The sequence below is a fragment of the Patella vulgata genome, chromosome 7 (genome assembly GCF_932274485.2).
Source record: "Patella vulgata chromosome 7, xgPatVulg1.2, whole genome shotgun sequence".
NCBI classification, from domain to species: domain Eukaryota; kingdom Metazoa; phylum Mollusca; class Gastropoda; family Patellidae; genus Patella; species Patella vulgata.
The window spans coordinates 56,814,467-56,836,259 of record NC_065885.2 but is presented as its reverse complement, the minus strand read 5'-3'; the positions used below and the strand labels follow the sequence as shown (position 1 = coordinate 56,836,259).

The following is a 21,793-nucleotide window of genomic DNA, read 5'->3' as shown; positions in this document are numbered from 1 at the left end:
GCGGAGATTCTATACAATCATTTTATCATATGGACATTATTATTAAAATGTCTATATATATATGACTCTGTTTTCTTCGAGATTTTTTATTGATTAATGGCACATTGGTTTATTATGGGTATGGAAGTGTTTTTTTTTTAAATGTAGGCCAATAGTTCAAATTATAGCTGTCTGATTCCGATTGTATTCCAAGGGGAGGTAATAAATCTAAAATCTAGTTATCCCGGAAGTTAAAATACTGAAAAGGGGAATTCCATGTGGATTGTTGCGGTAACATTTCTGTTATTGTTTATTTCTTTTATTTTCTGTAATTATTTATGACCAGAACAGTAATTAAGTGACAATAATCTTTGGGAAAAGAAAAATGTAAATTTGTATCAACAGGGAAATTAAATACGGGCTGTTTTCAATCTGTTCAGTGTTTATTTCAACTGACCTGGCTGTGGCTGTTGAATGTTTTCGTTCAGACTTGTTTGTTATTTTGTATTAAATTTAACTAGGCTATATGAGTAGACATATTTACGGAGTGGGTAAATCCTACCATCACTACCAATTTGATTAATTTCAAAGCAGAATATGAAAATCAGTGTCATTACCATGTTTGTTGTGTTTATTTAAATTTAATAAATATTTGATACAAATCTGAAACCAAAGCCTATATAATAATAGGCCAAGACAATAGTCTATAGACAAGGAAACAGATGCAAGGAAAAGATTTGAGCTAAATATATCCAGCCATTTGGTAATGAATGACAAAATTACTAAAGAAGTACATGTAATTAAATCTAATACAGTGACATGATAAAGGCGACAACCACGCTAAGGAAATATTCTACTGTTATATAGTCTACATGGTTATCCAAACACTATCGCAGGTGTCAATATGAAAACTTGTCCTTAATTAAAGGACTATATAGGATAAAGGATTTGTAAGAAACCTTCACATACAGTTTTATTCGTTAGAATGCTTTCCTTTTAGTGTATGTATGTACAGTAAGTCAATTTCTAATCTATTTTTCAGGTGACAAAATGAAGAAAATATGCTTGTCAGACGTAGATGCTGATTTCTTCGCAGATGAATTGGATCCAAGAGAGTTTGATTTTTTTCAGAAACACAAGGAAACCTTTAAATGCATGTGGGTTGAACAGGTAAAACATTCTGTTATTAATTAAGTCATAATTAATTACCAATCTATTTAAGATATTTTGATTAGAGCTAATCCCACTTAACACTGTTGTAAAGGAAGCAAATTTCTGTCCCAAATTATTACTGGTCAATAGTCTGATTAATAACCAATAGCTAACTGCGTAACAATATCATTACACGTTAAACAGAGTTCCAAATTGGACCCATTATGTTAATATAACGTTACGTCATGACTCACGATTTTGTTATGCCCAATTAACCAGTGCATAGCAGAATATTGCAGAAAAAAATAATTGTGTGACAAACGAGGTTATCAACATGGATACAATGTAAACAATGCTGTTTGGAGACGAACATACTTTCACCGTTTTTAATACCTTAAATCACTGTTCAAAGTTTTAGGGAAGGCCCCAGATTAAACGAAGGACAGTCATGTTGCTGTACTTAGGAGAGATTTGATTGAACAGGAAGAATAGACATACTTCCTCAAAAGCTCAAGTATCAGAAACCATTGCTTCATGAATATGCGGTACCTGATATTTTGAACTTTATGCCAAAATTTATGCCTGACAATGTCTGCGACAGGTGTCATGTATACAGGTTTTCAGGTATTAAAAATAGTCAGAGAACAGTTCTCTTGCACTGTACTTGTAACTTGACATATTTATTGATATTTTACAGGGTAAATCATTTTGGAACTGTTTTTTCATAACGTTTAGAAGTTATACATCAAAGCATGGTATAATAAGGGACATGCCTTATGAGTCAGATAGACTCAAAGATATCTTGGACTTTGCATTTATAGTTGTTCATGAACATTGTGTTGACGGTAAGTATGGTTTAAAATATAAAATTTGATGCATGTTCTAATTTTTGTTTCTTGTTGTTTAGAGAAAGCGGGTAACTATTAAAATGTATCTGTCTTTAGGTCCGTTACATTTTTTGGAACAGAATCACCCTGATTATGAATGCAGAGTGGATGTTCAAACTTGACTGAGTTTGATGTTAAGTATTTTCTGCTTAAGCTTAGAAGCATATAGGGTGCTTTTTGTGCTAGCACTAATATTACGCTTGGATGCATTGGAAGCAAACATCAATAATTGCATCGGTAAATTTGACCGTCGCTGAATCTTGCGCCGAACGAAAATTCTTTACTCAAATCTCGGACATAACTTCTGTAAACTTGTCATTCTGTACCAACCTTCGATACTACTGTCTACCATTGTGATGCATTCGATAATATTTATCCACTTTTGTGAAGAAAATCGATGAATGAATTTTATTTTATCAAAAAAGCACATGAACACAAAACCATCGCTAATTTTATCACCGATTTACAGGGGGTGTAACTCTGTATGTAATATTATAGGAGGCGCTAAACGTCTGTTTAACAACAAAGTGGCAATGGAAAAGAGATACTAGATGATCGTGACAAAACTCGCCTTCGCCGGTACTTTTATTTTATTCAGTCAGTATGAAATAATGTTTCGTTACGCGTGAAAAAAATGATCAGGTTAGTCGTTTAATAAAACAAAAGATTAATTAACAGATAATCCCGGGTTTATTGTTATTTCACATTTCTTTTTACCTGATCAGTGGGGGACCAGTTAATTAACTACTACTCACAGGATTAACAGGGCTGTTACGAAGAACGACAAGATGGTATCATTTAACATTGGCCGTTGAATGGGCGATGTTTTGTTAAATTTATTAGTAAAATAGTGACCGCTGGCCGCGTTAGAGGAGTGACTGTTGAATAAAGAGATGAAACAATAGAATTTTTACGGGGTGAATTTATCGTGACCGCTTACAAGGAGATGTTGCTTAATGGGAGTGGCTGCTCATACAGATTCTACTGTAATATCTTTCGAATATCAGCTTCAATACTGATAGATTCCATTATGGCTAATTCTTGCAGGGATTCTTTTCCATCTAAAAGACTTTTATACATTATGACTAGTTTTAATAGTTTATATAGATGAAAGTAAAAGAGAAAAAGGAAATTCCAGTAAATAATTATAATTTAGTACTTTTCAGTTATAAAAATAGATTTGAGAAAATGGAAATTCCAGTAAATAATTATAATTTTAGTACTTTTCAGTTATAAAAATAGATTTGAAAATTCCCGAAAATTCTCAACATTGAAAATTCCCGGAAAGTTTCCCACCCTTTGCAACCCTAGAAGCATACATGTAGATAGGCAATTTGACTTTTCGATGCTTTGGACTTTGGAGCATGATTAGTCGGATTCTAATTGAGCGAGAGTGATGAAACTTGGTGTATAGCTTCATTACATCGTTACACCTTGACTAAGTTCGATAATGAGCATTTTGTGCTCATGTTATGTAGAGTGATATATACATTGATGCTTTTAAATTTAAATTAGATTGATTTAATGTGTATTTATATGTTATATAGGTAGTGCTGCTACAGCTAAGAATTTTATCATAGATATAGCCAGATTGGCACAAAATAAAGATAAGCTACCGAATCTAGATTCCAAAAAGTTTTGTGAGTATTTATCCTTAAAGTAGCTTAAAGATATTTTCATACAAAGGTGATTAGCTTGTTTAATGCAACCTAAAAACTGGAGTTGTGGTCATATTTTATCATCGTCCCATGTCCATCGGTTGGTCAGTGAGAGATTTGATTAATAAGGATAGTGATATCATGATAAGGAGAGTGATTCCTTTTATTTGTAAGACAGAGGTACTTAGGAGTGCACTATTTAGAGTCTGTTTGAAAATTGGGGTTTGAAAAAAAAAAGGCTATTTTTCCAGCGTTAAAAATGACCGATGGGTCAGATTAGTTACGGTCATTTTCCATAGCCCTTGGTCCTGACCGGCATATACAGCTGACATGGAACCCATGGTCTGTACAGCTAGTACCTTTTTTGAAGATGCAATGTGAGTGACAGAAAACTCTCCTCGATCGAAATTTAGGCTGTCGGTCGAGATGGAGTGCCTTAAAAATAATGACTGTGAATGACAGAAACTCTAATTAGAATAAATGATTATTGCATTTAGTTATGATTAACAATTAAAATTTCTTTTTAATTGAAAGACTGACAGAAGAAATAGTTTTCCTGTGTGTAGTTGTAAAATTTTGTGTCCTGTTTATTATTGTTTTGCGGGGTGGGGTGGATGGCCGAATGATTAGCGCATCCGCGTTGTATCATAAGGGGTGTCATTGAGTCAACTGGCCTAGTTTCAATTCCCCAGTACTTGACAAGGAGTAGGGTCGCCTATCCAACCTTGTGGGTTTTTCACCGGGTCTTCCGGCTCCGGTTTCCTCTCACTGCTAAACAGCAACCGATTTATTGAAATAAAATTTTACCATATATTAGTCCCGAAATTACCCAGTTTGTGTTGAGTGGACTTTAAAACCCTCTCTCTCTCTCATTATTGTTTATGATCTTTTTTGCAGCTCGTGATCCATTTTATAAACATGAGACTAGGTAAGTGTAAATACTGTCATTTATTAAGCTGGGATATGGAGGATTATCTGTTCATTCTCTAAATGTGATCGATGACATTGAGAGCTGAATGACAGATTTATATGTGCACCATGGACAATGTTCAAACTGTACCCAGCATCTAACTGGCTTCTCATGACCTCACATGACGAGTGATACAATCAAATACTTCTGTATGAAATATGTTTTATCCTTTCCAACTCGAGCAGAAATAAACCGAAAATAATAATGGAAAATAGATCTATGTTTTTATTTGCAAAAATTAATTTGGAGTTGACTTACTTGCATAATTTGACTTTTTTATAAAAAGATCTAGTTTGAAGATTGTAAATGGGAAAGAAAAACCTTTGTTTTATTTGCTTTATGTATATTATATATCCCTTATATTTTCTAGAGATATTTTCCGAAAGTTTTTTGGTCCACCATCTGAGAAGTTGTCATATGTAAAGGTAATATTGCTTCAAATTGAGGGGGAGTTGCAGGGACTCAGTGAGTAAGGCCCCAAGTTGTAGTGACTCAGAAAGTAAGGCCTGAGTTGATGCAAGACGGTGAGTAAGGCCCCCATGTTGCAGTGACTCAGTAAGGCCCGAGTTGATGCAATCCAGTAAGGCCCTGAGTTGCAGTGACTCAGTGAATAAGGCCTCATTTTGCAATTACTCAGTGAGTAAGGCACTGGGTCACTAACCAGGAGGTCCCAGGTTAAGTCCAAGCCTCGATTTAAAAAAAGCATTATCTTTGATCCAGAAACACAAAACTTTGCACATAGTTTCTTATTGATGTATTTGATACTTTAAAACAAAAAAAATCTCTATATTTTAGTTAAAATAAGGCGAAAAATTTTGACTAAATTCTTAACTTATGTCTGGTAATGCTTTGTGAACTCGGGGCCCGGTCTTGGCTAGGGCCTGACAAGAACAGCTGTCTAGTCGTTCGGATGGGACGAAAAACCGAGGTCCCGTGTACACATTGGCGTGCACGTAAAAGATCCCTTGGCAGTTGGAATGCAATATAAGAGTAGGCCGTAGCGCCGCTGCCCAGGCAAAATTTCTCTCATAGCACACTGTATGGCGTATACCCGTCTTCAATTAGCCCAGGTTAGGTGCAGAAGAGTAGGACGTTAAACCCCATTTCATTTCATTTCATTTCCGGTCTTGGCTGAGAAAATGTCTCTAGATTTTCAAGCGTCACAGGCAGATGGGATGAAAAACCGAGGTTCTGTACACACATTGGCATGCAGGTTATTACAAAACCCTTGACAGTGAAAATTTCAACCCAGAGTAGACCGTAGCACGACTGTCCAGGAAAAATTTCCCTCTCCCTTTAAGTTATCCCCTCCCCCCTCTTAAATGGAGCAGAACACAAAATCGCGTCTTCTATAAAAAAAATAAATCTTATATGGGTCAGCATAATTTGATATCAGTAATCTTCAAAATCTAGCATCTCGGGGTCAAAACATCTGTTTCTTCATTTCAATGAAAGAGACAGCCCACATCAATTTTAAAAAGATATACGAATTACTGGTGAAATGAAAATAAAAGACAAACGGATATAAGGGTCAACATAATTTATCATCAGTATTTTTATTTTCAGGTCTATGTTTTGTTTCCAGTTTATTTACGATTATGTGGATCAGTTTGTCGATGTTTAATGAAGTGGATGGATGCTCCGAAACAAGATTCGGACGATGACTCGTACTGGATACCCCCGGAACCTATAGAACCGACGCTAATCGATAAGAAGTCCGACGAGGAAAGTACTCTTTATTTAAATCGTGTTTTAATGTGTGAGTCTTGTATTGAGAAATGTGGAATTTTGTTTTTGAAAGAAACACAGTTTGGTTCTCCGGAAGGACCGATGCATCTTCCATTGTGGAAGTTCGGAAATCCACGTCTAGAGGATTCGGAAAATCCTATTTATGAGGCCTCATTTTCAAAATCAGATTGGCGAGATGGCTTGGTTATTGATGAATTTCGTGATTTTATTTATTATCTGAAAATCCGTTATGGACTGCCAGACGATAAATGTAAAAGTTGTGAGAAGATCCGAAATGCCAAGGAAAGAATGATTGCGTTTGGTGACGATAAAGCGTCCAAGAAAAAAAAGAAACGATCAAGAAAAAATAAAGAGATTGAAGCGGGCAAAGAAATTGAGAATTTTATGGATAGCATTAGTGGAAGTGGACCAAAGGTAGACCAGTTGAAATATCTCCATGGTTTCGATGCTTCTAATCCGGCGGTTAATTCCTCACTGCTGGCCGACAAGCTTACAGATAGTCGCGTGAAATGTTTCTCACGGAAAGTGCGTATTGTTCAGAGTGCCCGTAATGGTATTACGTCTGGTGGATGTAAAGTTGTTAAGATATTGGATGAAAGTACGCGATGTCGGGAGACTACTATATACATGCAGTGTCAACACTTACACGTAAGTATTGTGGGGTGGGGGGAGTCGCAGTGGCTTGGTAGTTGGTAAGGTGCTGGCTCGCTGACCAGGAGTCCCTGGGTTCGATTCTCGTGTTGGCTGAAAAAGTTCCTAACGATTATTCGGTGTAGTTTTCCCCTTGTCAGTGTTGCAAGACCGAGGGCCAGTCAAGGGCCAAGTTGTGAACCAGGGGTCCCTGGGTTCGATTCTCATATGTTCAAAAAAGTTCCTTATCCGGTGTGGTTTCCCCTTGTCAGTGATGCAAGACAGAGGGCCAGTCAAGGAACGGTGTCGACTAACTTGGATAGGATGAGAAAAAAACGAGGTCCCATGTTGGTGTGCACTTAAACAGAGGGGATTCGATTCAGATTTTAAAATTCAGTACAGACTGCCTGACAAGCAAGTGTTTGGTCGTTTGGATGGAACGAAAAGTTGAGGTCTCGTGATATTTCTATGATATCCTTGTGGAAGTTGTACCTGACTTTTTTCAATTATTGACTGACATGTATTAAAAAGATTGATAAAAATACACAAAAGAAAAACAAATCTGTGCACAGCAAAATAAGATGGTCCACTCGACACAAACTAGGTATTTCGGAACTAAAATGGTTCCATTTTATGACAATAATTCGCTTGCGCATTGTGGTATTTAGAAGTCGGGGGAACTGGAGAAAACCCACGAGGTTGGATAGGCGACCCTACTCCTTGTCACGTCAAGCAGGGAATTGAAACAACACCACTTGATTCAATGAAAGACCTCGTGATTTCACACACACTTTACACCACTAGACCACCAACCCCTCTATGTACTTGTCCAAGCCTGAATTCCAGTCTTGATCATAAAATGTAAATTGTTGGATTTATTTTAGACGGAATTGTTGAGCAAGAAGAAAATTTCTGAACTTAAATCTGAAAGAACAAATATCTACTCTCCCAACTTGGTACCAAATCTGCCTAAAAAGTTTGAGTGGGCGGAAGGCAAGGGTTGGTGCGTAGCCGTCTTAAACTATTTTGAAGAGGAAAAGAAGATCCATAGAAACTACACAAACTTTACACTTAAGGTGGCTGGAAATAACAAGACAAATGTTGTTTCTATTATGGACTGTTGTAAGTATACATGGAGTCATGATGGCTAACTGGGTAAGACACTGGCTCGCTAGTCTGGAGGTCACAGGTTCGATCCCAATATTGGCAGAGATAGTTTATCAGGTTTTTTTTAACATGGTTTCCCCTTGTCAGTGGTGCAGGAAAGAGACTGATAAGGACAGCTGTCTAGTTGATTAGATGTCATGAAAATCTGAGGTCCCACGTACACATTGGCATGCACATAAAAGACCCCATGGCAGATGGAATTCGATATATGAGTAAGCCGTAGCGCCACTGTCCAGGCAAAATTTCCCTCATAGCACACTGTATAGCGTATGCCCGTCTTCATTAGCCCAGTTGGAGCCGAACAGTAGGACATTAAACCCCCATTTCATTTTATTTCACTTTGTAAGTATACATGTTTGTAATAGTTAGGGAACCACGAATCTAAGAAGTTCTGGGTATGCAATGGTTAGGGTGTCACAATAGCTTGATCCCGATGGTTGCCCAGACATTTCATGAGCTTTTCCAGCCTGGTTTCTCCATAGCAGTGGTACAGGACGGAGGGCATAACAACTTTACAGTGAAGTGTTAGGCACATGGGTACAATTTAAGCGTAATGTGTGTGTCCCCTCTGCTGCGTCGCCTCAAGGAGAAGATCAGCCTTTGAATGGCTACTTGTGGGATCCTTCTTCACTCTCATTGTAATACAGGGAGCCGCTGTGGTTCAGTGGATAAGACGCTGGCAATCTAGCCATGAGATCTTGGGTCCACTTCCTGTGTTGGCATAGATTGTTCCTCAAGATTTTTCATGTTGTTTCCCCTTTTCAGTGGTGCTGGGAGGAGGGCCTGACAAAGGCAGCCGTCTAGTTTTTCAGATGGGACGAAAAACTATGGTCTTGTGTACACATTGACGTGCGCGTAAAAGAACCCTTGACATTTGGAATTCGATATAAGTGTATGCTGTAGTGCCGCTGTCAAAACAAAGTTGTCCTTATAGTACACTGCATCGGGTATGGGCATCTTCATTAGCCCAGTGGGTGCAGAAATGTAGAATGTTAGACGCCTTTGCATTTGATTTCGTTACAATGTAAGATGTTAGTTTGTGAAAATGTTTTATTGATATATATGTTTGATATATTTCAGTGTTGAAGTATGTAGTTGCACGTAAGAGTCGTTCATGTCCTGGCTGGGTATTAGATGAAGAGGATGTTTTAACTAGTATCATTGATAATAAAAATTGTAAGGGAATGACTATTATTATAACACAAGGAATAAACTACAGGGAGTTTTTAACAGATTGGGAAAAACGTACAGAAAACAAGGTAATTTCTTTTTATACGACCACATTTCGCTTGTGGATGCTCTAGAGGCTAAAGTTAATATTCAAATGACTTTAAATTTATACACAGTGTTTAAGGTTATGAGACAAAGAAGCCTATTGAAGCTCTAGAGTTTAAAGTTAATAACTGATTGACTTTAAATTTATACAGTGTTTAAGGTCATGAGACAAAGAAGCCTACAGTTATGGCCCTTGATCACTTTGAAAAATCTTGTGGCCACTCTACAGGCTAAAGTTAACATCCAATTGACTTTAAATTTATACAGAGTGTTTAAGGTCATGAGGCGAAGAAACTTGTTGTTTTTCAACGATTTCCAATAATTACTGACAGAGTTATGCCCCTTGACACTTTGAAAAATCTTGTGAATTCTCTAGAGGCTAAAATTAATATTCGATTGACTTTAAATTTATACACAGTGTTTAAGGTTTTGAGACGAAGAAACCTATTGATTTTCAACTATATCTGATAATTACTGCCAGAGTTATGGCCCTTGACTTCGTTGAAAATCGTGTAGAAGCTCTAGAGTTTAAATTTACTAACTGATTGACTTTAAATTTATACACGGTGTTTAAGGTCATGAGATGAAGAAGCCTGTCAATTTTCAACGATTTCCAATGATTATGGATATTGATATTAAATGTTTTGTATGCTAAATGTTAGAATAGAGCAGAACTAGAAGCTAAATGGGTTGTTACTTGTAATCAGATTTTAGTGTATTGTAAATGTTTTCATTTGTGAGAAAAAAAAAATATGCGACAACCCTTGTTGATCCCAAGGACGACTTCCGGGCGTGTGTTTCGTTGCCTGCCAACCTATCTTTAAACTATTTTTAAGAAACAAAACCAAATGAGAAATTGTTTGATACAAAGAAGAAATATTCAAAGACTGGAGAACATTCCATAATTTATTTAATCTGTTTAGAAATTCTGTTGCTCAATATATTTTTAAAAATTTCTTGTTTCAGGTTGAATTAACAAAAGTATCCGATGAAGAGGTAAATAATCAAGAAACTTTTTTGTGTAGGAAAGGAATGTGAATAATTCAAGTGACAATTTGAAGAATGCAAATTATGTTATTCCTGCCACATAAAATATCAGAATGAAATGGCTATCATCTTAATTAAATAGAGTAACTGCACATGTTACAATCAGATCTTGTTTAGGAAAACTTTGATACAAATCTAGATGTTTAGTTTTATAGCTTTTAACATAACAACAGTCGATACAAATTCTCCATTCTTTCATTCTATTTATTTCATCCTTCCATAATTTGACAGAGCAACTACATGTAGACCAGTTCTGATCAGGTTGATTTTAAAAAGTTTACCTTATACATTATAAGATTAGTTATTACATAAACATTTGAAAGCATACCTTTAGATTTTAACAAAACAAAACAAGTTTGATTATTTAACATGTCAGCTATTTCCTTTCACTGGCTGTCAGTAGTACCAGTAGCCCCTGTTATTGTATTTTACAATAACCTCATTGGCACATGGCATCGTGGTAAAGTGATACTATAAATACTTTTACTTTCTTGTCTTTCTAGTAAGACGCTGGCTCCCTAGCACGGGGTCGATTCCTGTGTTGGTTGAGAAAGTTCATAGGGTTTTCTGGCACCGTTCCCTGTGTCAATGTTGCTTTGCTTTAAGTCTGTAACACTAGACTCGTATTGATTTTACCCGTATTTATATTCTGAAGAACATTTGCTACATCCATTTACATCTCCAAATCTGATTGAACAATTTTATCAGCTTGATGTAAATGGTGATTATACAAGTCTTTGTTTTACAGGTTCAAGAAGTAATGAATACAGTTGAAAGAAAATTTAAGAGGAAACCCAAACTTATTTTAGAAGAACCTACAGTAAGGATTGTTTTTCATTTAATAGAGTATATTTAATTTTTCTTACATCCTTGTTAGAGATCATTAAAAATAATAGGGAATTGAGTTGATGCCATCTGACAGAAACATACTAGACTAAGTATAGATAATCAGTTTGATTGCTTGATACATTTTTATACCACAAAATGTGGTCGTATATTGCCGTCCGTTCGTCCTTCCGTCGTCCACAATTTCTTGTGAACACTCTACAGATTGTTTTGAAATTGATATATGTTGTTTGCATTAGTCAGATGAAGAAGCCTATTTAATTTCAATAACTTCTGTTAACTTCTGCTGGAGTTATGGCCCTTGTTTCACTTTGTTGCACCTTGGAACGCTCTAATGACAAAAGTTATCAACCGATCTGTATGAAATTTATATGCATCATTTAAATTAGTAAAACAAAAAATCCTATTGAATTTCAGCAATTTCTGTTAATTACATCTAGAGTTATGGCCCTTGTTTCACTTTGTTGAATCTTGTGAACGCTCTAATGACAACAGTTATCATCCGATCTGTTTAAAATTTATATACATCATTTAAATTAGTGAAACGAAGAAACCTATTGAATTTCAACAATTTCCGTTAATTACGCCGTGAGTTATGGCCTTGTTTCACTTTGTTGTACCTTGTGAATGCTCTGACGACAAAAGTTATTATCAACTCAAGCCTATTGAGTTCCAGCAAATTTCCGTTAATTACATCTAGAGTTATGGCCCTTGTTTCACTTTGTTAAATCTTGTGAACTCTCGAAAGTTATCACTTAATATGTATGAAATTCATATGCATCATTTAAATTAGTGAAATGAAGAAGCCTATTGAATATCAGCAATTTCCGTCAATTACTTCTTGACTTATGCCCCTTGTTTTACTTTGTTGAACTATGTGGACGTTCGAACGACAAATATTATCATCTGATCTGTATGAAATTTATATGCATTATTTGAATTAGTAAAACGAAAAAGCCTGTCAAATTTCAACAATTTCTGTAGATTATTTCCAGTGTTATGGCCCTTGTTTTAGTTTTTAGAACCTGGTGAACGCTCAAACGACAAAAATTATAATGTCATCTGTATGAAATTGTCTATTAAATGCCCCTAATTACCTACAAAAGAATAAATATGCGACAACCCTTGTCGACCGCTTGGACGGTTGAGCTGCTGTGGGCGTATGTTTTGTTGCCTGGAAACCTATCTTAAAATATAAATGTGCAATTAATTAGAATTTGTCATCTATTTATTTTGGGATTTCGGCGTAGGACATCAGCATCACTGTTGGCTTGTTAAGTTTTATTCTGACATGTTGGGGCTTTAATAGAAATGTTACTTTTACTTTAGGTGTGTCAAGAAGTAGCTGATGGTTGGAGACTTTATTTTGATATTATTAAAAGAATCCGAGATTTTTGTGAATTTAGTAAGTAATTTAAATTAGTTAACCTTATACATTAAACTGATTGTTGAATTACCTGAGAAGTAAAGGGGAGGGGAGGTTGAGCTGTGTTGTTGGTCGAGTTGTCTAACACGTGCCCTTTAGATCATAAGGTCTGTCATTGAATCAATTGGTGTAGCATCAATCTTAAAGTTACAATTTCATATTTTTAAGTTATATTTTTAAAATGTATTAAAATAAAGCCCTAAAATAGATGGTATCTATAAACAGTCCTACCTTGTTAAAGAGTAATCCTATTAATCCTATAATTCACTATTGCCAGTTGAGAAATTGGCAAAAATATCATTTTCAACTTCAAATTCAAACGTTTGAAGATAGCTATTACATGGGGGGGTAATAGGAAAACAGGGGAGGTAATTGTGTTATTATTTCCTGTGTCAATGATTTTTAAGTGTGGGAAATAATGCCTATGATCGTATAATAGTGAGTTGATAACCTATTGAGCAAAAGACATAGAAATAATTATATTTTGACTTTCTTAGAAAATATGAAATCATCGCTTTAAGCTTGTACGTGACAATCAGTATGATCACCAGCCTAACCATGTGGGTTTGATCTGGGTCATCTGGTTTCCCCCCACAGCTAAAGACCCATACTCGCAAACAAATTATTGAAATAAAGTTGTACCATATGTTAGTCCCGAAATTACCTGGTTTATGTTGAGTGGAAGTCACAACACTTTTTTTAAAGAAATTACTATATTTTAAACAGATCGTCATGTTCAAACATTGATAAGTTTATTCTACTCAAAAAAATTAACTTTTAATCTATTTGTGATTTTAAAACTCTGGTGATTTTTTTATTCATTCATAAGGTTAGTTTAGTCAAAAGAAATAATTATTGACCTATTTGAGATTTTAAAACTTTGGAGATTTTGTTTTCATTGATACAAGGTAATTTTAGTCAAAAGAAATAACTTTTAATCTACATATTTGAGATTTTAAAACATTGGTGGATTTTCTTATTCATTGAAAAACTTATTCTAGTCAAAACAAATAATTATTAATCAATTTGAGATTTGAAAACTTTCCGAATTTGTTTCCATTGATATTATGCAATTTTAGTCAAAAGAAATAACTTATTTGAGATTTTAAAACTTTGGGATTTTTGTTTTCATTGAAATGAGGTTATTTTAGTTAAAAGAAATAACTTTTAACTTATTTGAGATTTTAAAACTTTGGTTAATTTTTTATTATTTTTTATACGCCCACATTTTCATGTGGACGTATATTGTCGTCGCCCCTGTCCGTCCGTCCACAATTGTTTGTGAACAGTCTACAGGTCACAATTTTTATCCGATTTCAATGAAACTTGAAATATAGGTTTATCACCCTAAGATCTCGTTTCCTTTCGATATTGGCATGTATCGGACTGTAACTTCATGGATTATGGCCCCTGATTGTACGAAAAATCACATTTTTGGCTTGTGAACACTGTAGAGGTCACAATTTTTATCCGATTTGGTTTAAACTTGAAATGTATGCTTATAACCCAAAGATCTCGGTTCGTTTGAATATATTCGTGCATATCGGAATGTAACTTCCTGAATTATGACCCCTGATTGTACGAAAAATCGCGTTTTTAGCTTGTGGACCCTATAGAGGTCATAATTTTTCTCCGATTTAAAAAACCTTATTATTATATCACCGTTACACCCTAAGGACAACTGAGTTCGAATTTCATGAAAATCGGCCCAAAACTGACAGACAAAATGGCCGCCCTTCGTTCTCAAATAGCGTAAAAATATGGTATATCAAGGTTGTGGACCCTATAGAGGTCACAATTTTTATCCGATTTTGTTGAAACTTGAAATGCAGGTTTATAACCCAAAGATCTCGGTTCCTTTCGATATTCGCGCATTACGGACTGTAACTTCCTGAATTATGGCCCCTGATAATACGCAAAAACACGTTTTTTGGCTTGTGGACCCTATAGAGGTCATAATTTTTATCCGATTTAAAAAAACGTGTTCATATATCACCGTTACACCCTAAGGACGGCTGAGTTCGAATTTTGTGAAAATCGGCCCAAAACTGACAGACAAAATGGCCGCCCTTCGTTCTCAAATAGCGTAAAAATATGGTATATCAAGGTTGTGGACCCTATAGAGGTCACAATTTTTATCTGATTTTGTTGAAACTTGAAATGCAAGTTTATAACCCAAAGATCTTGGTTCCTTTCGATATTCGCGCATATCGGACTGTAACTTCCTGAATTATGGCCCCTGATTGTACGGAAAATTGCGTTTTTAGCTTGTGGACCCTATAGAGGTCATAATTTTTATCCGATTTAAAAAAACGTAATATTATATCACCGTTACAACCTAAGGACAACTGAGTTCGAATTTCGTGAAATATCGGCCCAAAACTGACAGACAAAATGGCCGCCCCTCGTTCTCAAATTGCGTAAAAATATGCTATATCAAGGTTGTTGACCCTATAGAGGTCACAATTTTTATCCGATTTTGTTGAAACTTGAAATGTAAGTTTATAACCCAAAGATGTTGGTTCCTTTCGATATTTGCACATATCGAATTGTAATTGCCTGAGTAATGGCCCTTGATTGTAGGAAAAATCACTTTCGTTTTAGCTTGTTTTCTGTCCATCTCTCGAAAATGTGGGCGTATCCTGCCTGGCAGCCGCTGGTTTTCATTAGTAATCTTATTCTAGTCAAAAGAAAATATTTTATTTTTTCACAGATGAGCAGAAGAGGGGAAGTACAAAACGTCTGATTGAGATTGATATTATCAATGGAAAGATCGACTTTGTTCATTACGATAAGAAAAAATTCCCGGACTGGTATTATCCTGAACTAGAAGAACTCGATTTTATGTACATGAAGGCGTGGCTTAAACTAGAAAAACTGGGTGTTCAAACAAAAGGTAGTTCTATCGACCTCTACACAGTTATTCAGCAGAAACAGAAATCAGCAGTTTATGAGGCAGAACAAGAAAAGAAAAAAGTGTGTCTCGAAGCCGCTAAAAAATTTGAAGCTGAACGTAAAAGCAAACAAGGCAAGAATGGTAAAGTGCCGCAAACAACTTTCACCCATAACCATGGCAATATTAGCATACAAGTCTCGAAAACTTGTTTTTCACGAGTTGACGGGGAGGATCACCACCACCACCACCACAGTAAATGTTGCAATGCACACCATAGACCTGAATGTGCTTCAGCCTCGAAGAAATCGGGTTCATCTGACTCAAAGACTTCCATTTCGCCAGAGGATGAATTGGAGGCGACTCTGACTAGATATCTCCGCAGACAACCTCGCGAACATTCCAATGAAAAACCAGCAAATAAACCGAAAGTAGAAATAGTGGTGATGAACGGAAAAAAAGATGAAAGTGTTTCTTTCGAGCCGGAAATATCCAAAAATGATGTCATGATAAAGATAGACCGCAAACAACTCAAACCTGATGTCAAGGAGGAGAAAGGCGAGGAAGAAGAAAAGAGCCAAAAATTCGAAAATTCGAAAAATAGTAAAACTGAAAACAATAAAGAAAATATGGACCAAGAGAAGAATATTAAAAAAAATGAAGATGATGATGATGATGAATCAGAAGTTGATTCAAGTGATGATGACAATGATGAAGTAAAGAAAAAAACATTGAGAATTTGTTCATACTGTAATGTTACAGAACCAGTTTTTAGAACCTATAAGAAATGTCAAAGGTGAGAATTGAATTTAAACTATGCAAGTGCAAAATCTGCTTATTACAAGTCTTTCTTTAGGCCTGAAATTTTATCTAAATTATCAATTACAAGTTTACTGACTCATCAGATAACATATATCCACAAACATTATAGTTACATACAAACAATATATACATGGCAAGTAAATACAAACATTATAGTTACATACATACAAAAACAATATATACATGACAAGTAAATACAAACATTATAATTACAAACATCACAAACACAATATATAAATGTCAAGTTCATACAAACATTATAATTACATACATACAAACACAATATATACATGGCAAATAAATACAAACAGACAAAAAAGTATGGGGTGGGGTGTAAATAAATTGTGTTGAATTGCTAGCCTAAATAGCATACAAAAATTAAACAACGGAAACAACAAGATTAGTAGCGCTTGTGGACTAGTTCCTGATCCAAAAATGACTTGGACGGTGGTGAGCTAGTAAGAGCAGTAGTTTCGGTCGGTCAAAGTGTTAAAGGTTTTTTTTGACATGGACTATCCTACCCGCACCCCTGACCCAAGCTTTTCAAATTTTTCCTCATCCAATTTAAGGACTGAATAATATTAAAAAAGTGATGTTATTTTACACATTTTAAGAACTGTGTAATTTTTATATTCCAGATGCCAACAAGAACATATAGCCAAATGTCGTTATTACTGTAGTCGAGATTGTCAAGGTACGTATACAATTCTTGTTTCTTGATTGTCAGGGTACGTATATGATTCTTATTTCTTGATTGTCAGGGTGTGTATACGAGTCTTGTTTCTAATATACAATTGTGTGAGACTTGATTGTCAGGGTACATATACAAGTCTTGTCTCTAATAATATACATTGTGGAGACTGGATTGAATATTCTTGTCTTGAACTCCCTCATCTCAAACTGTCTCAGCTTCAACAACCACAGATATTGGTCTGCACAAGTGAAATTACTAGATGCTGTTACCAGTACTTTGCTGCACCACTGACATGGGGGAAACCAAGATGGAAATCCCAAGGAACGTTCAATGCTCTAAAGTGGCAGTTAAACTGTAGTAACACTATCTTAGTGATAACACAGATCAGTTTCGTACATATAGGGTTTATTTACATCAGAACAGAATATAACACAGCTACATACAAAACACTACAGGAACTTAAACTATACAGGAACTAGACTACGACTTGAACACATCAGGACGGTACATAACTATATTAAATCCATTTCGCCCCTCTGCCAAGGCTCTCTACTCCTCCCCATTCGTCTGTCTAACTATCAGCAAACTCCTGGTTATATAGCGTTCGACAAAATGGATAAGAATCGTCATCATATATGGTATTGTTTATTTATCAGATTATGGTATCTGTAATTGCCTGCATATTTCCTTTGAAGTAATTATCAGGTCATGTATGATGCACTGATCACTGCATTTTCCTTTTAAGTCATGCCGAGTGTTGTACACAGATCTTTTATAGCTTGTAAGGGACATATCGGATTAATTACATGTTTAATTAGATCATAGCCAGTTCGTGCCTTAACAGAAGTATATACAGAGTTGAATAGTCTATATCATTTATTATCAAAACCAGCTGGGGTCAATAAGTTCATAGAATCCAAATAATAGTTTATATTTTATAAAATAGAAATTAAGCACTTTGTCACACTGCATTTCAATTTTATTTAAGTTCTTTTGGTGAGAAATATATTGTCCTAATTCTTACATTCTAGGATTACCCACCAAAAACTTTTGTGGTGTTTAACTTGGTTTTGGGGAATTTCCAACTTCACCAACTAACTTGAATATAGACTCTTTCATCTTTTATATTTATATTTTACAGTTGAGGACTGGAAGAAAAAACATCGAATGGAACATCAAGAAAATCTTCTTAAGGTGTTAATACATCTATAAACTTATTATTTTATTTGTGTACCCTACTTTCAATTTGTGTACACATGTACTTTCATTTTTTGTGTACATATACTTTTAATTTTTGTGTACATATACTTTCAATTTCTGTTGTTAAATATTATTGAGGGATAATATGTATGTGAGAATCATATTTGATATGAATTTTTGATAATTGAGTGGGTTATATTTTTATTAATATTCATTAATATTACAAGAGGTGCTTACAGTCTTAGATTCCTTATTGTATATAATTTGGGAAGCCATGGTGGCTCAGTGAATAGACATTGGCTCGCTAACCTGGAGGTGCTGTGCTCAATCCTGATTTTCTGGTGTGGTTCCCCCTTGTCAGTGTTGCAGAACAAGGGTCGACATATTGTTGTTAACATTGGACGAAACATTGGCGTGCATGTAACAGAAACCTTGACAGTTGGAAATCAACAGGCTGTAGTACCACTGTCTGGCAAAATTCCCCTCATAGCACACAGCATGGTGTATGCCTGTCTTCATTAGCCCTGTGACAGCAGAGCAGTAGGACATTAAACCATATTTCATTTCATTTTGTATAGCTTGTCATGTAAAGTGCTTTAAAAGAAACATAACTATTGCTGAGTTTAATTATAGATGGTGCTCCAGGATACTTTAAATAAAAGTGTTTTCAGGTATGTAAACGAAGGGTCAACTTGTGACATTATAACCATGTCACAAAGTGCTAGACGTGTTAACAGGATGTTATACAACTCGTTTGTTTAATGGTGTAGTTCTGTTGTAGTAGATGACTAGATAATCACAACAATCAGTTACTACCATCCAGGCACTTATATTGCATGGGATTTGATGACAAGGAAACCTAAGTTTGGATTTCTTCTGAACAGTATCCCAGTTATCTGCTGTGGATTAACCAGTTCTATGGACTGGGAAGATAAAATGTCAAGTTCTTCGGATGGGACGGAAAACTAAAGTCCCGTGTATAACATCATTAACACTTTAAAAATCCCCCGACAGTTTGGGCAAAATTTCGTACTTAGCACATTTCATGGTGTATGACTGTTTTAATCAGTTGATGCAAAAACACTTAACCTCATTTCATCAGCATTTTCATTTCTATTTTTTATAGGATACATTCAGAATATCAAGAAGTGCGAAAATATTTTGAAATATAAATTATTAAATTTGGACATTTTATTAGTTTTAAATTGTTATTATTATGTATATTTGTTTTTTCTCCATACACTGGTGTATAGATGCTTTGCTTAGAATAAATATTGTAATAAACATCGTTTCCAGTTTGTATTAGCAGAAACTTATACCGTTATAGAGAGGGAGAGAAATGGGGTTTAATGTCCACTCGACACAAACTAGTTCATTTTGGGACTAACATATGGTTCAATATTAGTTCAATAATTCACTTGCGCATAGGAGTCTTTATCTTTAGTTGTGAGAGGAAACTGGAGCACCCGGAGAAAACCCACGAGGTTGGACAGGCGATCCTACTCCTTGTTACGTACAAGCGGGAAATTCAAACCACACCACATAACTCAATGACAGACCTTATAGCGCAACACACAGGGGTTTTACTGTTATAACTACCATTCTTGTGGATTTGACGAAGGAAGGGACCAGAACAAGAAATTGTTCTTAGGTCATCATGGATGGTTAATTCATAATATTTATGGAATAAGCACAGTTATAGAGTCTTTAACTATTCTAGATGTCGTGAGGATGGGATCTTTGGGAACAATCATTGAATTCTTCATATTAACAAACGTTAATATGTTATATACAGAATAATTCATTTACTCGTATCACATTTTAATCACCATTTGTTCGTATATTCAAAAGAGATTTATTGATAACTAGCGGATAAACTGGCGCTGCCCGGGTTGATCTCGTAACACCGGAAGTGGTACGTAGGCCAACGTCACCTAGCCTTTATCACTGCCCGGTCCGAGGTATGCCCTATGTATACACCAATTTTCAGCCTCGGGACAGCTCTAGTGTCATTCTGAACATCAGAGACACGCTACCTGCGGAGAAGAAAAAGTCAGCTACCATTTAATTTCCGTACGTTAGTTACGTACGCTCTGGTGTAGCCGCCAACCTTGAACAGACAGACAAACGACAATCACAAATATTAATATAGATAAGATATCAGAGCATATTGTTGATATCAATTTCGTGAATTCTTGACATTACGATCTAGGAGGCAAGTAGTCGCCCAATGGGTTATTGATACAGTGGTATAGGCGATATACGGGAAATAATGGCACCTTGGAATCGACTAAAAATGGCGGGGGGGGGGGGGCGCATTGGTTCTTCGAATGGAAAATGGAAAGCCAAGTAAAATGGGGTTTAAGGTCCTACTTTTTCAACACCACGCGGTTTATCACGAAGGCGATTGCTGTGTTAAAGCGGGAATTTCATATTTTCTAAGAAAGACAAAACATAATTATTTCTATGTCTTTTGTTCAATAGGTTATCAACTCACTATTATACGACCATGGGCATTATTTCCCACCCTTAAAAATCATTGACACAGGAAATAATAACACAATTACCTCCCTTGTTTTCCTATTGCCTCCATGCATTAGCTACCTTCAAACGTTGGAATTTCAAGTTGAAAATGATATTTTTGCCAATTTCTCAGCTCGCAATAGTGAATTATAGGATTAATAGGGTTATTCTTTAACAAGGTAGGACGGTTTATGGATACCATCTATTTTAAGGCTTTATTTTAATAAATTTTACAAATATAACTTAAAAATATGAAATTGTAGCTTTAATCATGACGGGTATATACGCCACACAGTTTGTCATGAGGGAAATTGTTCCCGGGCAACGGCATGTCGGTCTGTTCTTCATTCCTAGCATTCCAACTGATCAGACCTCGTTTTTTTTTTCATTCCATTCTAACGACCAGATTGGAAAATCCCGTGCAATTATCTCAGCCAACATCGGGATCGAATCAATAATCCCCTGATTAGTGAGTCAGTACATTACCCACCTCTATATTAATAGACCTATTGAAATACGTTGATAGATATCAGTATTAATATTATTATATACACCAGGCAACTTATATCACGTGATCAAAACAATATTCTTTACATTCACGATAAGATAGATCAAATAGGGCTCGATTGAGGTGAATTGAATTTTAAGCCTACGGGTTTATTCAGTGGCCAATCTAAAACCCAGTTATCTTTATGAAGCTGCCCGCTATCTTAATGAAAGTCTATACCCACCAACCTATCAAATTTGTTCTGCCCTTTGCCAATTAGTAATTTCCCGGATTTAATCAAGACTCTTCTTATTTCATATTCAGTCAAATAATCAACATGTCTGTATATAACAGATCAGTATCCCCAACAGAGCCCCTCAGATATCAG

General features: G+C 35.6%; 1 protein-coding gene across 2 annotated transcripts; it reads left to right on the top strand.

The window, feature by feature from the left end:
* Positions 1-224: 224 nt before the first annotated feature.
* Positions 225-19,682, top strand: LOC126826798 (uncharacterized). 2 transcript variants are annotated; one of them, XM_050555881.1, is made up of 15 exons: positions 225-270; positions 1,022-1,149; positions 1,829-1,976; positions 3,566-3,658; positions 4,574-4,604; positions 5,017-5,071; positions 6,213-7,043; positions 7,910-8,147; positions 9,273-9,451; positions 10,434-10,463; positions 11,263-11,334; positions 12,690-12,765; positions 15,500-16,475; positions 17,140-17,195; positions 18,337-19,682. In XM_050555881.1, exons 2-15 carry the CDS (start codon positions 1,030-1,032, stop codon positions 18,405-18,407), a joined length of 2,976 nt encoding a protein of 991 aa, XP_050411838.1. In that variant the 5' UTR covers positions 225-270; positions 1,022-1,029; the 3' UTR covers positions 18,408-19,682. The 2 variants fall into 2 exon arrangements, with proteins under 2 accessions (XP_050411838.1, XP_050411840.1); XM_050555883.2 differs by lacking the exons at positions 225-270; positions 1,022-1,149; positions 1,829-1,976; positions 3,566-3,658; positions 4,574-4,604 and having other exon boundaries at positions 5,067-5,170.
* The last annotated feature ends 2,111 nt before the right edge of the window (positions 19,683-21,793 follow it).

What these genes read in the sequence shown, in the direction of transcription:
- LOC126826798 (XM_050555881.1), top strand. Translation starts at nt 1,030, where the DNA reads ATGAAGAAAATATGCTTGTCAGACGTAGATGCTGATTTCTTCGCAGAT. An exon ending in AAAAACGTACAGAAAACAAG is followed by an intron (nt 9,452 to 10,433) that starts GTAATTTCTTTT and finishes TTCTTGTTTCAG; the next exon opens with GTTGAATTAACAAAAGTATC. An exon ending in CTGTAGTCGAGATTGTCAAG is followed by an intron (nt 17,196 to 18,336) that starts GTACGTATACAA and finishes TATATTTTACAG; the next exon opens with TTGAGGACTGGAAGAAAAAA.